The following is a 19,315-nucleotide window of genomic DNA, read 5'->3' as shown; positions in this document are numbered from 1 at the left end:
TAGTGGCAATGTAAAATGGTACAGCCACATGAAACAGTTCCTCAAAAAGTTAAAACACATAATTACCATAAGATCCAGTGATTCCACTCCTAGGGATATACCCTAAAGAACTGGAAGCAGGGACTCAGACAGATACTTGATCACCGATGTTAACAGCTACATAACCTGCCACAGCCAAAAGGTGAAAACAACCTAAATGTCCATCTACAAATGAATAGATAACAAAACATGTGGGTGTGTATTCAACCTTAAAAAAGGACACTCCCATATATATTCAGCCTTGTTAAAAAAAGGAAATTCTGACATATGCTAACATGGATAAATCTCAAAAACATTATGCTAAGTGAAATAAGCCAACTACAAAAGAAAAAAATACTGTATGATTCTACTTATATGAGATAAACTAGAACAGCCAAATTTATAGAGAAAAGTATAATGGCAGTTGCCAGGGGCTCAGGGCAGGTGAGGATGGGGAGTTATTATTTAATGGGCTCAGAATTCCTGTTTGTCATGATAAAAATGTTCTGAAAATGGATAGTGGGGATGGTTGCACACTATTGTATATATACTTAATGTCACTGAACTTTACACTTAAAAATGGTTAGTTATATGTCAATTATGTCTCAAATAAAACTGGGGGGATGGCTAAGTGGTACATACATTTTATGTGTTTTTCATCATAGTAAAAAATACATATAAATTTAATACATAAACTTAAATTCTCATATTTAAAAAACACTACTTTTCAAATTGAGAGAGCCTCACAAAGCCTAACAAACAGACCCAGGTTAATAAGACATCATAGTAAAACTGTGTAATTCTAGAATCAAAAAGAGTCTACAAAATTCCAGAGATATAAAACAGGTCGCGTATGGGGCTTCACTGCAAGAAAGCAAAAGGAAAATGCATTGAAAATTTGAAGAGAATTCTCTTCAACCCAGAATTTTGTTCCCCAACTATCCACTTAAGTGTGAGTAGAAGAAAAACACACTTTCAGATGTTGAAAGTACAAAAAAGATGTATTTGCTACTTGCTTTCTCTCACTCCACCAAAACAATGAAATAAACCAAGAAAGAGTATGACATGATAGCTAGGAAACTAAAGACCCAAGACAAGTGAATTTCAGGATGATGATAAAGACAGATTTCAGGACGGGAGGATTAAGGCAGGTCTAAGAGCAATCAGTCTAGGATGGAGTAGTTAAAAAGGCTCCACAAGAGTTTTGCTATTTTTTTTTAATATAAAATTGACAGAAGACCCAATACAACTCGTATTTTGCAATGAGATCTAAATAACTCAAGTCTGGGGTTGAATGAGCCATAAATATAATGAAAGTTAAATGAAAAAGCAGCATTCACTAAAACAATGTATGTAACAAATGTTGAGCTAAAGTTTCAATGTAATTAATTACACTGAAGAAAATGGGCAATGGAAGTGAGAAGTGGAGCCAGGGAGGGCAGGTAAAAGAAACTAAATCCTCCACTGTTATTATTAAGAAATCAATAATTGGGAGTTCCCATTGTGGCGCAGGGAAATGAATGTGACTCATATCCATGAGGATGTGGGTTTGATCCTTGGCCTCGCTCATGGGCCGGCAGCTATGGGTCCAATTTGACCCCTGGCCTGGGAACTTCCAAATGTCGAACCTGCGACCCTAAAAAGCAAAAATTAATTAACTGATTTTAAAAATCTAAAGAAAAAAGTAATATTGTATGACCATAACTTAGAAATAAGCAAGTTAACACCCCTACTCCCCTCAAGAAAAAGAAAAGAAAAAAAAAAAAAAAAAAACACCAATGACTTTTACAGGGTCTGTCTCTAGGAAACAGGAAATAAAGGAAAGAATACAGAAGTTCTTTTTGTTACCTGTGTTTATTAATAAACTCCCCAAATCTCACAGGTGTAAAACTTTGATGAAAGTAAAAACAACAGGAGTTCCCATCGTGGCACAGTGGTTAACGAAACCGACTAGGAACCACGAGGTTGCGGGTTCGATCCCTGGCCTCCCTCAGTGGGTTAAGGATCTGGCATTGCCATGAGCTGTGGTGTAGGTCGCAGACGTGGCTCAGATCCCGCGTTGCTGTGGCTCTGGTGTAGGACAGTGGCTACAGCTCCGATTGGACCCCTAGCCTGGGAACCTCCATATGCCGCAGGAGTAGCCCTAGAAAAGGCAAAGAGACAAAAAAAAAAAAAAAAAAAGGTAAAAACAACATAGTAAAAAAGAAAAAAATTTAAAAGCACTGTTCTAGGGTCTGAAAGCTTGTTTGAGTTCCAATTTTAGTTCAGTCACTTTTCCATTTATGGCTCTCGTCTCCCTCTGTTTCCCATCTGTAAAATGGGGTAACAGTATCTACTTCGCAGAACTGCTGTGAGGATTACATTAGTGTAAGCAAAGTGCTTAGCAAAGTAGCTGACATCTAGGAAGCACACAATGGTTATCTATCTGCCCTCAAGAAACTCAGGATGTTAACTAATTTATCATTAGTTACCCCCTTGCATACAGTTGATTCTCTAGTCCCTCTCTGGCTTCACTGTACTCACAAGGATCAATTTTACTGGTTAAAATGCAATTCCTACCAAATCTGAGCCTATACAGCAGCACACATGGGTACAAACACCAAGTTATAGAAAAATACATCACCATGTTGCCTGGTTTCCAGTATCCCAGGGATGTATAAAATAAAAATATTTATTTTATTTTGGCCATGACCATAGCATGTGGAAGTTACCAGGCCAGGGATAGAACCTGCACCAGAGCAGCTGCCAAAGCAGCTGCAGTGACAATGTCTGATCTTAATCCACTGTACCACAAGAGAACTCCCAGGTTAATATTTGCCTAGTTTATTCACTCTTAAGACTCTTCTAGACAAGTATTTCATATCTTCTCTCCCCTCAACCTCAATAAGTTCTCCCCCCCACTCTCCTACTCAAAGACCTTGAATTTCCAGAGTCCCACATTTACCCACCCACTAGCATACTCATGAACACACTCTTAATTTCCACCTATTATAAACTATCCATGCTCTCATCTACCCATATGCCATATTCTCCATTTGTGTATCCACTCAAAAGCATCACTTGTGTTAATTCTTCCCTTTCATCAACTACATCAACTTTTTAATCTCTAATGGATCATTTTCACTACCATACAAATACATCTACACTTCCTTCATCTCAAAAATTTTTTCCTCCCTCCACTTACCCTCCTAGCCACCACATAATTTATTCTCTCTCCTTTGTTCCTGGAAAGAGTTGTCTCCCATAATCCCCGAAACTCACTTCAAACAAGCTTTTAGTCTCACCACTAAAACTCATCTGTTCGTATCAAGATCATCAATTACCTCCATATACCACTAAATTCAATGATCATTCCTCACATCTCGACTTAACTGGCCTTTAATGAGTATTTCATAGTTGATCATTCATCCTGAATTACTCCCCGTCCCCCTTTTTTGGCACCCCAAGGCATATGGAGTTCCAGAGCCAGGGATGAAATCTGAGCTGCGGTTGTGGCCTGCTCCATAGCTGCAACAACACCAGTTCCTTTAACCCACTGTACAGGGCTGGGATAGAACCTTCGTCCAGGAACTGCAGAGACCCCACAGATCCTGTTGTGCCACTTCAGGAACTCCCTTAATTACTTTCTTATACTATCTTTTAACTAGCTGATCCTTTTTGCTCATTGTCCTTTCCTGGTTTCACAAACTGCTCCATGCTGGAAATGATCCAAAGCTTAGTCAATCACTTCTCTACACTTGGTAATACTGGAGAATTTAAATAATATCTATCTGCCACTGATATCTCTGGATCCCCACATTCACCCATCCGAGCACCTGCTTTATATCAAAAGAGCATTCAGCAAGTCCAAAACTGAGCTCCTGGTCTTTTCCACATTGTTCCTCCCACAGCCTTTCCCATGTCAGCTGTGGAGAAATTCCATCCCTCCAGCTGCTAAGGCAAACGGGCACCATTTTTGACACTACTCCTTTCACATACCACACCCTATCTTCAGGAAATCCTAGCAGCTGTACCTTCAAAATATTTAAAAACTGTGACTAATTCTCACCACCTCCTGCTACCACTTAATTCATCTCTTCAAAAATATTTTAAACAACAACCCCTGCTTCTAGCTTCCTTTACCTAAAGCATGTTTTCAGCAAAGCTGTTCATACAATTCTCTTAATAGTTAAATCTGATGTCACTTATCAACTCAAAACTCCACAGTGGTTCCTGATTTCACTGAGTAAAAGCTAATGTCCTTACCATGATCCACACTGCCTTACATGATTTGACCTCAATCCCCTTAACTTTCTGATATCCTCTCCTTTGTAGTCTACTCCAGCCACAGTGGTCTCCTTTGTTAGTCTTTGAAAGAGTGAGACACACTCCTTCTTAAGGGCCATTGTGCTGCAAGTCCTGTAACTGGAATGCTCTTCTACTAAGTATATGCATGGCCAATTTGATGTCTTGCTCAAATATGACCTTAAAAATGAAGCTTACTCTGACCACCTTATTTAAAATTACAACTACCTCTCCACCTTTAAACTCTCATTTCCCTTACTATATTTCTTATTCTTCCAGTAACATAACACTATGTATTTATTACATATTTTTGTCTGCTCACATATTTGTTCACCAATATATAACACAAGTACCAATAATATGTCTGGCAAACGTAAGTGCTCAGTAATTATTTGGTAAATATCCTGAAGCCTACTCTAGAATAATAGTAGCAATTCATCTACAGTGTAAGAAATCAGGAAGAAAAGTACCACTTTCCAAGTAGCTTTGAGAAATATTATATGTGCAACTGTTACTTTAGCAATAGGAGCATAGATCCATATTTAAAATGCAATGCATAATATTAAGAGCAGCAAACACACAACTAGCATCACTGTTCTAAGCACTATGTATCTAATAACTCAACCCTCACAACAACCCTATGAGTTAAACAATATTATTTCGCTTATTTTAGTACCAATAAAGCAACCAAGAAATAAGGTGGGGTTCAATAACCTACCCATGGTTGCAGAGCTAGTTAGCAAGAGAGCCAAAATTTCAACCCAGGCATTTTGGCTTCAGAATCCACTGACTCTTAATAAGTCAATACATCTAGTTACGTGAAAACAATAAGCTCTCCCCCACAACCCTGCCCTCACCAAAAAGGCAAAGCCCAATCAATGCAAATATGTTATCTCTAAGCTATCCTGTGACAGGAAAAAAAAAGTCTACTGGCCTTCAGGGAATTCACAAGCTAAACAAAAAATTTAACAAAAATGCAATGACAGAAGTAATCAATGAAATTCTAGAATAGGCTAGGAAGCACTTAATCCAGGGTCATGGAAGGTTTTTCAGACAATTTGTATATATCCTAAAAGATGAACACAAAGGAAAAGAAAGGTCTTTGCTCCAGGGAGAGGAAACAATATATGCTTAAGCACTAAGATGCGGAAGAGTGATTCACCTGAGAATTGCGAGTAGTTTAGGAGCAGAAAAACAAAAGAAGCAAAGCAGAGATTAGCCAAGTAGAGTCATGAACAATCATATGCTTTTTTGGGGGGGGGGGGCACACAAGGGGCATGTGGAAGTTCCTGGGCCAGTGACTGAACCCGTGTCACAGCTGCAACCAGTGCTACAACTTCAACAACACCAGATCCTTAACCTGCTGTGCCACATGCCAACCTCCATTATCATATACATTTTAAATGTCATTATAATTATCTTAAACTATTACCTGAGCAAGGGGGAAGGTGCTAAGTAAAGATTTTAATCATGGGAAGAACATACTTACATAGTGGCACAATCACTGATAATAGCATAGATTAGACAGACTAAAAAGGGCAAGTAGAATTCCAGTTAGGAAACTATTTAGAAAGCCTAGACAGAAACTCAAGCAAGAGGAAAATGATAATGTCTAAATAATCATAACTTGATGTGATCTTTGAATCCTCATGTCCATTCACACTTGTCCATTCACACTAACACTACCCTATTTTAAGTTCTCTTTTCCTCTAGCTTAAATGCTGGTAATAAATAGCCTCCTAAGTGACTGCCCTAACTCCCCTGAATTAGACTCAAGTTTCCCCAGACAAAGCTATGATTTATCTCTCCCTTGCTCAAAAATCATCAATAACTTGTAAAGTCTTTCTAAACACAAAATTCTATGTGATAACAAGACACTCCCTGATCTATCCCAAATCTATCTTCATAGCCCTGAATTTTCTATTCCTTCATTCACTTTTCCTTCTAGCTTTTCCTTATACCATGAAGCTCTCCCTAATTCTCCTTGCCAGAAATCAAATTCTGACACTACGGCTCCCAAAACACTTAGTTTATGTATTTAACCCTTAAAACAACTATTATATTCTGCCCCAGACCATGAGCAATAGTTCTACGTCTTTTTTTCCTTACAAGATCTGGTTAGGAATCTTAAGAAGTTAAAAATTATTCAACAGACTTTCTCTTTGGGGAGGAAACTCTGTCATGAAAACACTTTGATACTAACTTGGCAAAAGCTACAGCTTTAAATCACAATTAAGCATTTCAGCAATTCAGAGAAGTTGGTAAGAATACCAAATTTCTCACAATAGAATAGGGGTTAGTACTAATTTTACCTAGATCCTTAAAAGTCAAGGTAATTTTCTGCTCATATGTAAGTCAGAGCTATAACCTCACCACAATTTTAAGCCCATTTTAATACATGTTACCTGTATAACAAAAATTGAGGATACTGTATATACATATGCTGGTGACAGCATATACCAATGAGTTGTTTTCCCACTTTCCTTTCCTAGAAAAGAATATGAGGATGGACCTGCAGTAGTCAGCTGGTTCCCTGCCTATACCATCTGCTCCCCTGCTAAAAGAGAATTAATCCTGAAGTAGGCCAACATAAAATAGGAAGAGCCCAAAATAGAAAGAGTCCAGGGAAAGGAATTTATTGGAGCTATTCCTTTGTCAGGAACTTATGAAAACAAACAAACAAAAAAAAACCCAAAAAAACTCCAGCAACTTCTACTGCTAATGCCGTGAAGTATCCCATCCTCATATCCTTGGCTTGGTGGTATAACTCAACTTTTGATTCCAAGCACTACTTCGATATTCTTCCAGTAAATCTTTTTCTCTTCTTGTTTTCTTCTGGGCTTATGTGAACCAAAATCAGTTTGTGATGCTTGAAAGCAAAAAAGTTTTAAATTAATTTCATGCTTTCAGGAAGCTAAAAATTCCTTTGGGATTAAATCTTTAATGCTCTAGGTTTAAGCAGAAATCTGAGCTGTGGCAAAAAGTCTCTTCTGGATTTTCAAATTACAACTTAAAAGTTTAGTTCTTATATTTTATTATTTAAAATGCTGTAACAGTAGTACATTAATTCAAGTCTGAGTGGCCTTCCCAAATGAGCCATCTGAGAATTCGATCTAGCAGAATACCCACGGTATTCAGAGAACTGGGTTTTTAAGTTTCTCCACATATAACTCCCCAGATTGTCAAAGATCCAGAATGTCTTATACACACTAATAATCTCTTTATGACATATTATTTTATGGCTACTTTCTTCCTAATTTGAACTTCAACACTGACTATGGTTGGGTGAATTTTATCTTTTTCCAATATAAATATCCTAGGCCTTCAAAATATATAAATGCTCCTGCATCAGGCCAAAAGTCTGATTTTCCTACGTTAAAAATTAGATCTGATTTGTAAGTATATTTATGAATCTGAAAGACTAAAGTTTGTACATTTCAACCAATCATATGTATAAAATTTTTCTTTTCAGTATGAGCTTTTCACCTTTTAAAAGTACAAAAAAGATAATTAGGTCCCACTGTGGTGCAGTGGGTTACAGATCCGGCATTGCCACAACTGTAGCATAGGTCACAATTGCGGCTCAGGTTCAATCCCTGGCCCAGGAACTTCCATATGCCTTGGGTTATGGCTAAAACAAACAAACAAAAAAAGATAACTGCTTAAAGTCAGTGAAATTACAAATTTAGAAAAATTAAACCACAAATGGTGAAATTTTGTAATTCAGAAAAAAAAGCATTCAAACTGAATACAAAAAAGCCAAGTTGAACCAATTTTATTTCTAAAGGGCTACTGGATTTCTTTTTTCAAGTATACCTGAAAAATCTGAATTTAATTCCTCAAAACACAAAGGTTTGCTCAAGTATACTTTAGTTTTTTCTGATGACTTCTTTAAAGGCTACTTACTAAATTGTTTTTTTTTTATTTTACTGAGATCATGTAAACATTAAGCACATTTGGGGACAAAGAAATTGGAGTGACTGTCACTTCTGAAAATCTGATGGGTGAAAATTGGTATCTCATTTTAATTTGGCCTCTTTATTTTACACCAGCATCATTCCATTTGTTTACTGCTGTTCGTAGTTTTCTATCTTCTCTTATTTATTAAACTATGATTCGTTTCCTTTTCAGGTTTTTGCAAAATATGCCTAGAAACAAACCCACACACTTATGGTCAAAGTAGAATGGACAATGGAGCAAAAACAGTCTCTTTAAGTAGTAGTGCTGGGCAAAAGGACAGTTATATGTAAAAAAAAAAAAAAAATGAAATCTGAACCTTCTCTAACACCATACACAAACTCAAAGTGGATTAAAAAGACCTAAATGCAAGGCCAGATACTATAAAAACTTTTAAAGGAAAATATAAGCAGAACACTCTTGGACAAATCACAGCAGTATCTTTCGGATTCACCCCCTAAAGTAATGAAAATAAAAATAAAAATAAACAAATAAGACCTAATTAAACCTAAAAGTTTTTGCACAGCAAAGGAAAACCATAAAGAAAACAAAAAAATACATCCCACAAAATGGGAGAAAATCTTTTCAAAAGTGATCAACAAGGGATTAATCTCCAAAATATACAAACAGCTCATGCAGCTCTATATGAAAAAGAAAAAACCAAACAACCCGATCAAAAAATGGGCAGAAGACACAAACAGATATTTCTCCAAAGAAGAGAGACGGTTAAAAAGCACATGAAAAGATGCTCAACATCACTGATTATTATTAGAGAAATGCACATCAAAACTACAGTGAGGTACCACTTCATACCGGCCAGAAGGGCCATCATTAATAAGTCTACAAATAACAAATGCTGGAGAGGGTGTGGAGAAAAGGGAAACCTCCTACACTGTAAGTAGGAATGTAAATTGGCACAACTACTATGGAAAACAGTAAAGAGGCTCCTCAGAAAACTAAATATGGAATTACCACATAATCTAGCAATCCCACTCTTTTACACAGATAAAACCACAATTCAAAAAGAGAATGCACCCCTGTGTTCATAGCAGCACTATTCACAATAGCTGAGACACGAAAACCTAGAAGTCCACTGAGAGATGAATGGATTAAGAAGATGTGGTATATATACACGATGGAAGACTACTCAGCCATAAAAAAGAACAAAATAATGCCATTTGCAGCAACATGGATGCAACTAAAGATTATCATACTAGGTGAAGTCAGTCAGAAAGAAAGAGACAAATACCACATGTTATCACCTGTGTGTGGAATCTAAAATATGACACAAATGAACCTATCTATAGAACAGAAACAGAATCACAAACATAAGAGAACAGACTTGTGGTGGCCAAGGGGGAGAAGGGAGGAAGAGGATGGACTGGGAGTTTGGAGTTACTAGATGCAAACTATTACATTTAGAATGGATAATCCAGGTGGTCCTACTGTAGAGCAAAGGGAACTATATCCAGTCTCTTGGGATAGAATATGATGGAAGACAATATGAGAAAAAGAATGCATATACGTGTAAGACTTGGTCAGTTTGCTATACAACAGAAATCGGCACAACACTGTAAATCAACTACACTTCAATCAGAAAAAATGTACAGAAAAAAGAAAAAAGTATCACTTACATGTGCAATTTTTGTTTTGTTTTTGTTTTGTTTTGTTTTTGCTTTTTGGGGCCACACCCATGGCACATGGAGGTTCCCAGGCTTGGGCTCAAATTGGAGCTACAGCTGCCGGCCTATGCAACAGCCACAGCAACATTAGATTTGGGCTGCATCTGCAACCTACACCAAAGCTCACAGCAACACCAGGTCCTTAATCCACTGAGCAAGGCCAGGAATCAAACCCGCAACCTCATGGTTCCTAGTCGGATTGTTTCATCTGCACCACAAAGAGACCTCCGGAATCTAATTTTTGAAAGGACACAAATGAACTTGTTTACCAAAGAGATTTACAGATTTCCAAAACAAATTTATGGTAACCAAAGGGGAAACATGGAGTCGGTGGGGGGGGGGGAATAAATTAGGAGTCTGGTATTATTAACATATATACTCTACTACTATATATAAAATAGATAACCAACAAGGACCTATTGTATAAGCACAGGAACTCTACTCAATATTCTGTAATAATATAGGAAAAGAATCTGGAAAACAATGGATAAATGTATATGTATAAATGAACCACTCTACTAAAACTAACAACATTTAAATCAACTATACTCCAATAAAATTTTTAAAAATTCAAAAATTAAAAGTAAAAACTATGCCAGTTCCAGCTGTGGTTCAGCAGGTTACAAACCAGACTTGTATCCATGAAGATGAGGGTTCGACCTCTGGTCTTGCTCAATGGGTTAAGGATCTGGTGTTGCTGTGAGCTATGGTGTAAATGACAGACGCAACCTCAGATCCTGAGTTGCTGTGGTTGTGGTGTAGGCCAGCAGCTGCAGCTCTGATTTGACCCCTAGCCTGGGAACTTCTATGTGCAGCAGATGCAGCCCTAAAAAAAAAAAAAAAAAGCCAAATAAATTTTAAAAAAATTAAATTAAAAGCATTATATGATAGTCTCCATATTTAAGATACTTTCAGAAAGACTGAAAGTTCTAAAATAAGTATTTAATATCTATCAACTGTTAGTATAGTCACTTAATATTTTGGAGTTTTTTCAAGTGGCAACATCCTGGATGTGGCATTAACTTCACCATATACTAGAGGCAACTAATAAGACAGCAAAGCTAAATGCTATGACAATATTTACAAAAGTGGATGACACAGTAACAAGGTTTTATCCCTCAGCCTCTAATATGATAAGGTTAAGACAAAATTAGAGAGGAACTAATATCTATACAGCAGGAAAAGAAAAACAAGCTGTCTTACAACAGCCTATGAATAGGAAAAGCCACAGCTGACCAAAAGTCCTCAATGGCAGAAAAAAAGAAAACCAGGCCACATTCAACTCACATTCAAGATTACTCCTAGCAGAAACACTTTTGTGCACAAAAGCCCTAGAAAAGGTGGACAAGCCTCCAGTTCAAGAACCACTTTGAGACAGAAATAGCCATAATCTCAAAAGTTATCCAGGAGTCCTCATGGACAATATCTGACAATTTTCAAAAATATTAAATGCACTTTAGTACAAACAATTCTGAATAGAAGTATTTTGTTAACAGAAAAGCCACCTCACCCTCCTTCCCACCAATAATACACAATAGCGCAAAAATTATAAATATACTCACAAGACCTCTTACATCTCTCAAATATCAAATCCTTCTGTAGCATACATTTAGTGGAGGTTTCACCACCTCCAAATACTATCAACTACCTCCCAATATTGCAAAGGTAAGATTTTTGGGTGACTGAGAATAACAAATCCAAGAAGCATATATTACAGAGGCTTACACTTTCCAGCTGAAATTCATACATCAGTTACACCACCTACATGCTTCAAATTTATACCTCTGCAAAATTATAATTACTGAAAGTTTTCAGTCTTTGAAGTCACCAGAAAATGGTCAAAATCAAAAATGTTAGTGTACATCAAGTCACCTACTTGTTGACCCTTTCACTAAATAGCCCCTACTATAGTTTTTCTTAAATCACCTACCACCAAAACCAGCCTCCTCCCATACTTGCCACAATCCCCTCCCTGGCCCAGAAAACTATCTGTGGTGTCAGTACCTACAAGGTCATATTATAGAACAGCACAAGGAAAGAGAGCTGGACAGGTACATGGGGTCTGGCTTAGATAAGCAGCTTGAAAGCCTCAGAAATTACAAAAACAACAGTCATAATAAATTCCTACCAAATGCATAGCTTCAAATTGTGAGTAGTTCTGAAGGATTCTAGAAAGATAGAGTAAAGATGTGAGAAGACAACAAGTAACAAGTGGTATGAAGTACAGGTAACGAGAGACTCTGAGCCAGAATGCCCGGCTTTAAATCCCAATTCTGTCATTCATCAGTTGCACAATCTTAAAATTATTTAAGTTGTGCAAGCCTCAGTATCCTTATTTTTAAAAAGGGGCAACACCTACTCCAGAGAATAGTAGTAAAGATCAGATTAGATTATCAAAACATTTGATAGTGTCTGGTACAAAATAAATGTTCATTAAAAGTCTTTTAGGAAGAAAAGGAACAATAACCCAAAACAAAGTTTTTATATGAAAATCCTAGTACCATAAAGATTTTAAAATCAAAGACTCTAAGTAGATAGAAGTACTGACAAACACCACATAAAACAAAAAATAACATTAGAATGAGACTTAAAGTACTGAAGAGGTCCCACCCACTGCAGCGAGGCCAGACAAACCATAAGGAAATAGTACAAGAACAGGTACTGCATGTCTGAGAGAATCTAAGTCAGACCTAGCTTTAGGAAAGAAAGAAAACATAATAGCTGAAGCAAAATTTTGGCAAGCCAAATGAACAGCTTGCTCAGCTTGATGAGATTAGGGAACTTTTGGATCTTGAGAAAGATCACTATTACTAGTCGGTATGTTTTCAAACTTAGGACTTCATTTCAGTAAGCTGCAAAAACTTTTAGGTATCAAAACTGGTATTAAATAAATGTTACTTTGACTACTAATTTTTATTTCTTACATCACAGTGTATAAACAAAAGAATATAAGATCTGTTGAATGCCTGCTATTTCACAAAAAATTCTAAGACCTAAGCATCGTTATTCACATTTTCAGCTGAGGAACAGAGGAAAAGATAGCTTAGGTGACTAAACTTGTTCCACCATGGTCATTCAAATAGGTTATAATGAATGAAACTAGAATTTTAACCATGAGTGCCTGATAACCTAGGGTCAAGGACAGGGATAACAGAAATAAGTCGACACATACAGATCCAAGGGTGTCTTCACTCTAGAGTAAATCCTCTCATAAAGCTTTCTCTCCCCCCTCTACAAAGTTAAACTGGTAGATGATAACAAAAAAGCCGTAATTGAACTACCACATATATGGCACATTTTTTTAAAAGCCATGGGTTACTATTACTATTATTCTATACTTTTACTAAATTGTGACTTAAATTAGCTATTATATGCTTTACAATGGTGTATGTTCTCAGTAACATTCAATCTATTTTGGTAGGAATGGAGTTTGGGGTTATTACAGAAGTGCCTACTATACAAGGTAGATTCCACACTAGAAGTACAAAACCCAGGCAGACTGATATACAGAAAGGATTGCTATGGGTGAAACCAGACAGAACAAGGATGAACAACTGAACACATCTGAGGGCCTAGCAAAAATGAAAATGTGAAAAACATTCTCAAATTCATTAGGTATTTTAAAGTATAATGCCTTTGTAGCTATATATATTAAATAAAACAGCCAATATTATACTCAACTGTCCATACTGTTTTAATCATTTAATTTTTTGCTAGTGATACTAAAAATTGATTTAGGTAGACAGACACAAACACACACACTCGTCACTCACCTACTTACCCCAATAATAAACTCCCATATCCAAAACCTACAGTGCACAAAACAGAGGCAAATAAATCACTGTAAATTCTGGACCATAAATTCCTTATCTTCTTACTAACAAGAAATTCTGAAGCAACATGAAGTTGGTGACAGGCTTCCAGTAATATTCCACAATAAGCATCACAAACCCTCATTCACTGGAAGGTACAAAAAGCATCTCTAGATGAAGGTAAAAACCACACATGTACAAATAGGTAACGTGAAGACAGGCATTCTGGGAAGCCCCTTTGTGGTTCTCATGAGTCAGTGGTAACATTGATTGTTCTCCCTCATCTAAGTATAGACAAATGATTTTCAATGTTTTCACTGTCACCAAACACATTCCCAACAGTTAACATCTTCACCATCAGTAGACATTTAAGAACCACTGTGACTGTGCCCCACCTTTAATCACTGTTAATCACAATACCACTGGGGCAACTACTATCACAAACATAGACTCCTATAGGCTTCTGACCTGGAAGGAAACTTGGAAATCATCTTTTACAAGCTCCTCACTTAGTATATGAGGGAAGTGTGGCCCACAGTAATTTAAGTGACTTAACGGAGACTAAAATAGTAGCAGGGGTGAGGGGGGTGTCACCATGTGCTAATCACCACGTTATACACTTATAAACTCAGTGAATCTCTACAACATCCTTAAGATATATTTATTACTCGTATTTTACAAGGAAGTTAAGGCACAGAGAAGTCAGCCCTGGCAACAGAGTAATCAAGTGGTGGAGCTGGGATTTCAAATCCAGGTCTGTCTTGTGCTCTCCTAACTCTCAAACCAGAGCCCCTTCCACAGGATGCAGTACCCCAGACTTGCTGCATGCTCAACAGAGAGAACATCCTAACTTCTATTATCTCCCAAATTTTACTGTCTACAGCTACATATTTTCATTTATTCCTCACCATAGCCAAGGCAAATATATGGTGTAAACCCCATTTTTCAACTGAGGATACAAACTCACAAATGATCTGCCCTAATTTGCACCGATAAGCTGCCAAGTTAAATTCAAAATCAAGCCACGCTCCTTCTAAAAATGACATTACCACATGCTAACTCTCATGAAATTAGGGGACTAACCAACTACTAGTAAAAATCTGGACTGAACACGGAAAATACGAACCCACCTGCACACCAAAAAAGACTGAAGATCCGGTTAATTCTAGTAAGAAAACGATTTTGGCATGCCTAGCTTCTAGCACATCATTAAGTAGATTTTGTGCAGCATACATAACACATCAGGTTAACAGCAATATGTGATGAAACAAATGAAAACAACTATAATTTTCTTCATGGTCTTTTTTTTTTTTTTTTTTTCCTTTTTAGGGCCCCATGTGCAGCATATGGAAGTTTCCAGACTGGGGGTCAAATCAGAGCTGCAACTGCCAGCCTACACCACAGCTCAGCAATGCCAGATCCTTAACCCACTGGGCAAGGCCAGGGATTGAACCACATCCTCATGCATACTAGTTGGGTTCATTACTATTAAGCCACAGTGGGAACTCCCTCATGGTCCTATCTTAATCATCGAAGTTAAAAAGTAAGCTGACCTAAAAAAGAGCATTAAGTAAGTAATTATACAGATGTTCTAAGAATGTGGGAAAAATCAGTAAGAAAGTATGTGACAGTAATATGTCTAAAACTGACATTTTAGAAATAATGTTCAGGGAGCTCCCGCTGTTGGTGCAGTGGGTTAAGAATCCACTGGGGCCACTGCAAATGTGTGGGTTCAATCCCTGGCCCAGTGCAGTGGATAAAAGGATCCAGCATTGCTACAGTTGTGGTGAAGGGTGCAGCATGGCTCAGATTCAATCCCTGGCCTGGAAACTTCCATATGACACAGGAGTAGCCATTAAAAAAATAAAAACTAAAATTAAAGTTTTATTTAAAAAAAGAAATAATGTTGAAGTGTTCAATAAAAATTATGTTAATCAAAACAAAAATTCCCAAGAAGCCCACAGAAGATGGATCTCATGAACTTATGGAAATTTTACTTACAATAATGCAGATTTGTTGTTCATTACCATGACTAAGTAACTTAACTTTTATTTTCTTACTGCTGTGTCAAAATTGCTGAACATAAAGAGCTTGAAACTGCAGGGGGTGGTGGATGCAAACTCAATGTAAGCATTATCAACATAACAACAACTACAATTTTCTGATCATTTACTCTGTTTACTAAGCAGTGTCCTAAGTTTTCTATGTACTACATACTCATACTATGAGGTACTATCTTAATAAGGACTGGCTTAAAAAGTTCTCCTAAAAAGTGTAATTTTGAGAGGATGGCAGAGGTGCTACAATTTTTCATCTATCCAAAATCCTATATATCAGACATAACTAGACAGCAAATACCAAAGCCAATAAACAAAAACATTTGCAACAAAACTAGCTGACAAGATTGTCTCAGAAACTCCCAAAAAATAAGTGGATGAGGAAAAACTGATGGTCAAAAAATCTGTACATTAAGAGAATCTCTACAAGAGAAAACAGACAAGCTGTAGTGAATCTGAAAGGCCTACAAATAAGAGAACCACAAAGAGCCAGTAGTTCCCAAGAAATAATGGCAGATCAATCTGAGAATAGCACCTAAAACTAAGAAAAGTTTTGCCCACACTAGTAAGGAGTGGACAGAAAGGACGTCCAGTTAATGCTGAAAGAGAGAAGCAGCCCTGCTCCCATGAGCTCCTGAAAGTGACCCACCAGAGCTCCCAAGCAGAGAAGAGCTGACAGACAAGAGAAAGGGACAATAGAGATGAAGGAAAGATAAGGTCCAAATAAAAATAGGAAAACAGAGTCCAGAAATTTTGAAAGCAAGCTCCACATTCTTAACACTTCACAAAAACAATGAGTGAGCGCTGTGAAGTTATGGAATAGCTACTCTGAACCATGCCTCTTCCTCAACATTCAGGAAAACTGGTATCACATAAAAATGAACCAAGAGAAAAATATCAAGGACAAATCAAATACGAAATCATTGTAAGAGGAGCTCCTGTTGTGGCACAGAGGAAACAATCCCGACTAGGAACCATGAGGTTGCAGGTTCGATCCCTGGCCTCACTCAGTGGGTTAAAGATCCGGCATTGCTGCAAGCTGTGGTGTAGGCTGCAGACACAACTCAGAGCTGGCTGTGGTGTAGGCCAGCAGCTGTAGCTCGGATTTGACCCCTAGCCTGGGAACCTCCATATGCCGCAGCTGTGGCCCTAAAAAAAAAAGCAAAAAGCCAAAAAAAAAAAAAAAAATCATTTTAAGAAAAAAAGGAAAGTAAGGACCAGAATAACATCCCTCAGGATAGCAAGGAGAAGCTGGAAAGACTTGTTGAAAAACAGATCAAAATCTTACACTATTTCAAAATGAGCTAAAGACACAGAAAAATGACAGAAGTCAAAATCAGAGAAACTCAGAAAAATGAAGCAACAGAATACAACAATTAGAAGAGGAAAAAAAATTACTTCATGAGATTAAGACTAAACTAGAAACCATACAAGAGCAAATGATCATAAAAGATAATGCAGTTAAGAGCCCTTCAAAGGAGGAAATTTTTAAAAGCCAATAAGAAAACCCCATTTTAAAATGGACAAAGATGTGAAGAAACAATTCACTAAAGAAGATATACAAAGAACAAATAAATACATGAAAAGATGCTCAACATCATGAGTCATTAGGCAAATACAAATTAAAACCACAATGCACCTATTAGAACACCTAAAGTGAGAAAGACTAACCATACTAAGTGTTGGAAAGGATGTGGAGAAACTGATCTCCACTCCCATTAATAATGGTGGAAAAGCAAACTAGTACAATCACACTAGAAAACAATTTGGCCATTTCTTAGGTTAAACATACACTTATCACATGATCCAACCACTCCCCTTGGGTTCTTAACCAAGAAAAAAGAATGCATAGAAAGACATATACACAAAAGTTCATAGCAGTTTTTTTTGTTTCTGTTTTTAACAAAGAAAAAGCTAGGGAGTTCCCATCATGGCTCAGTGGTTAACGAATCCGACTAGGAACCATGAGGTTTCGGGTTCGCTGGCCTTGCTCAGTGGGTTAAGGATCCGGCATTGCTGTGAGCTGTGGTGTAGGTTGCAGACAGGGCTCGGATCCTGCGTTGCTGTGGCTCTGGTGTAGGCCAGGGGCTACAGCTCTGATTAGAACCCTAGCCTGGGAACCTCCATATGCTGCGGGAGCAGCCCAAGAAATAGCAAAAAGACCAAAAAAAAAAAAAAAAAGGCAAAGAAAAAGCTAGAAATAACCCAAATGTCTATCAACAGGTGAACAAATCAGAAATTGTAGGGTATCTGCAAGTTACAGTGTGGCTCAGAGGGTTAAGGATCCGGTGTTGCCTCAGCTATGGTACAGGATGCAACTGCAGCTCAGTTCCTGGCCAGGAACTTCTACTTCTCGGTTGCACACCCCCCTCACCTCCAAAAAAGTAGGATATTCATGCAATGAATGCTAAGAAGTAAAAGGAATGAACTGTTGACTTCTAAACAACATGGATCAATCTCAAATTATGTTGAGTAAAAAAAGGCAAAGAATATACTGCATGATTCCATTTATACAGAACTCTAGAACATGCTAAATAATCTACAATGACAAAAGGCAGATCTTTTGTTGCCTGAGAGGAGGAGAGCACACAAAAGGAAGATTACAAAGGGCAAGAGGACGTTTCTCAGAGTAATGGATATACTGTCAATCTCGAGTGTGGTGATTTTTTTTCACTGAGTGTAGATGTCAAAATTTACCAAACCATATATTTTCCATAAATGAAGTTAACTGTTTTCCATCAATGAAGCTTTAAAAAACAGCATTATTGGGAGTTCCCGTCGTGGTATAGAGGAGATGAATCTGACTAGGAACCATGAGGTTGCGGGTTCAATCCCTGGCCTCATTTAGTGGGTTAAGGGACCCAGCGTTGCTGCGGCTGTGGCGTCGGCCCGCAGTTGTAGCTCCGATTCAACCCCTAGCCTGGGAACCTCCATATGCCGCAGGTGTGGCCCTAAAAAAATGCAAAACAAAAACAAAAACAAAAAAAACAAAAAAAACCCCAGCATTATTGAGTAAAGTTCTCTCCTAAAAACAAGAATGAGGGGAAAAACTCCGGGACAAAATAAAAAAATACTGAAGATACGCAAAGATAATTCAATAGAGAAATACAAGAAATCCCTGAAAAAGAAAGCCAAAGGAAATAATTCACGAATCATTTTCCTGAATTTTTCTTTTAAATGTGAAAATACATGTTCAAAGAGCACATCACATACTTGAGTATGCCAACCCAAAAAGCCCAACACGAAAACATAGTCTAGAAAAACTACTGCACCTTAAAGAAAACATCCTTTGGGAATTGAGGCAAGGTGAATAGGTGATTTATAGGTAAAGGAAATCAGATTATCACATTTTTTTTGACAGTAACTCTAAATTGGGGGGGAACACTAGAATTAACACATTTAAGCTACTCAAGGACAAAATATGTAAACCAAAGATTTTATTTACAGCCAAACTGACCTTTAAGAATAAAGGGCATAGACAAACTGTTAGCAACATACAAGAACT

At 37.4% G+C, this 19,315-nt stretch overlaps 1 protein-coding gene across 2 annotated transcripts in view; it reads right to left on the bottom strand.

Moving 5' to 3' along the window:
• PPP4R2 (protein phosphatase 4 regulatory subunit 2) overlaps positions 1-19,315 on the bottom strand; it is a 53,293-nt gene that overhangs the window by 28,723 nt on the left and 5,255 nt on the right. The window contains exons 1-2 of one of the 2 annotated variants that reach the window (XM_084989031.1): positions 10,570-10,767; positions 9,894-10,175 (exon numbers count right to left, since the gene is read on the bottom strand). The exons of the other annotated variant lie outside the window; for it this stretch is intronic. Of the exons in view, the coding sequence (XP_084845157.1) occupies positions 9,894-9,961 (68 nt within the window). The 5' untranslated portion in view covers positions 9,962-10,175; positions 10,570-10,767. Of the gene's footprint in view, positions 1-9,893; positions 10,176-10,569; positions 10,768-19,315 lie in introns of those variants that run through there. 2 annotated transcript variants of the gene reach the window in all.

Source organism: Sus scrofa, chromosome 13, assembly GCF_054392235.1.
Source record: "Sus scrofa isolate SSC_HxYL_T2T_F1_AM1 chromosome 13, Sscrofa_HxYL_maternal_Yorkshire_Landrace_v2.0, whole genome shotgun sequence".
NCBI lineage: Eukaryota > Metazoa > Chordata > Mammalia > Artiodactyla > Suidae > Sus > Sus scrofa.
The sequence above is the reverse complement of the archived record's forward strand: the minus strand, read 5'-3'. Positions and strand labels throughout refer to the sequence as shown.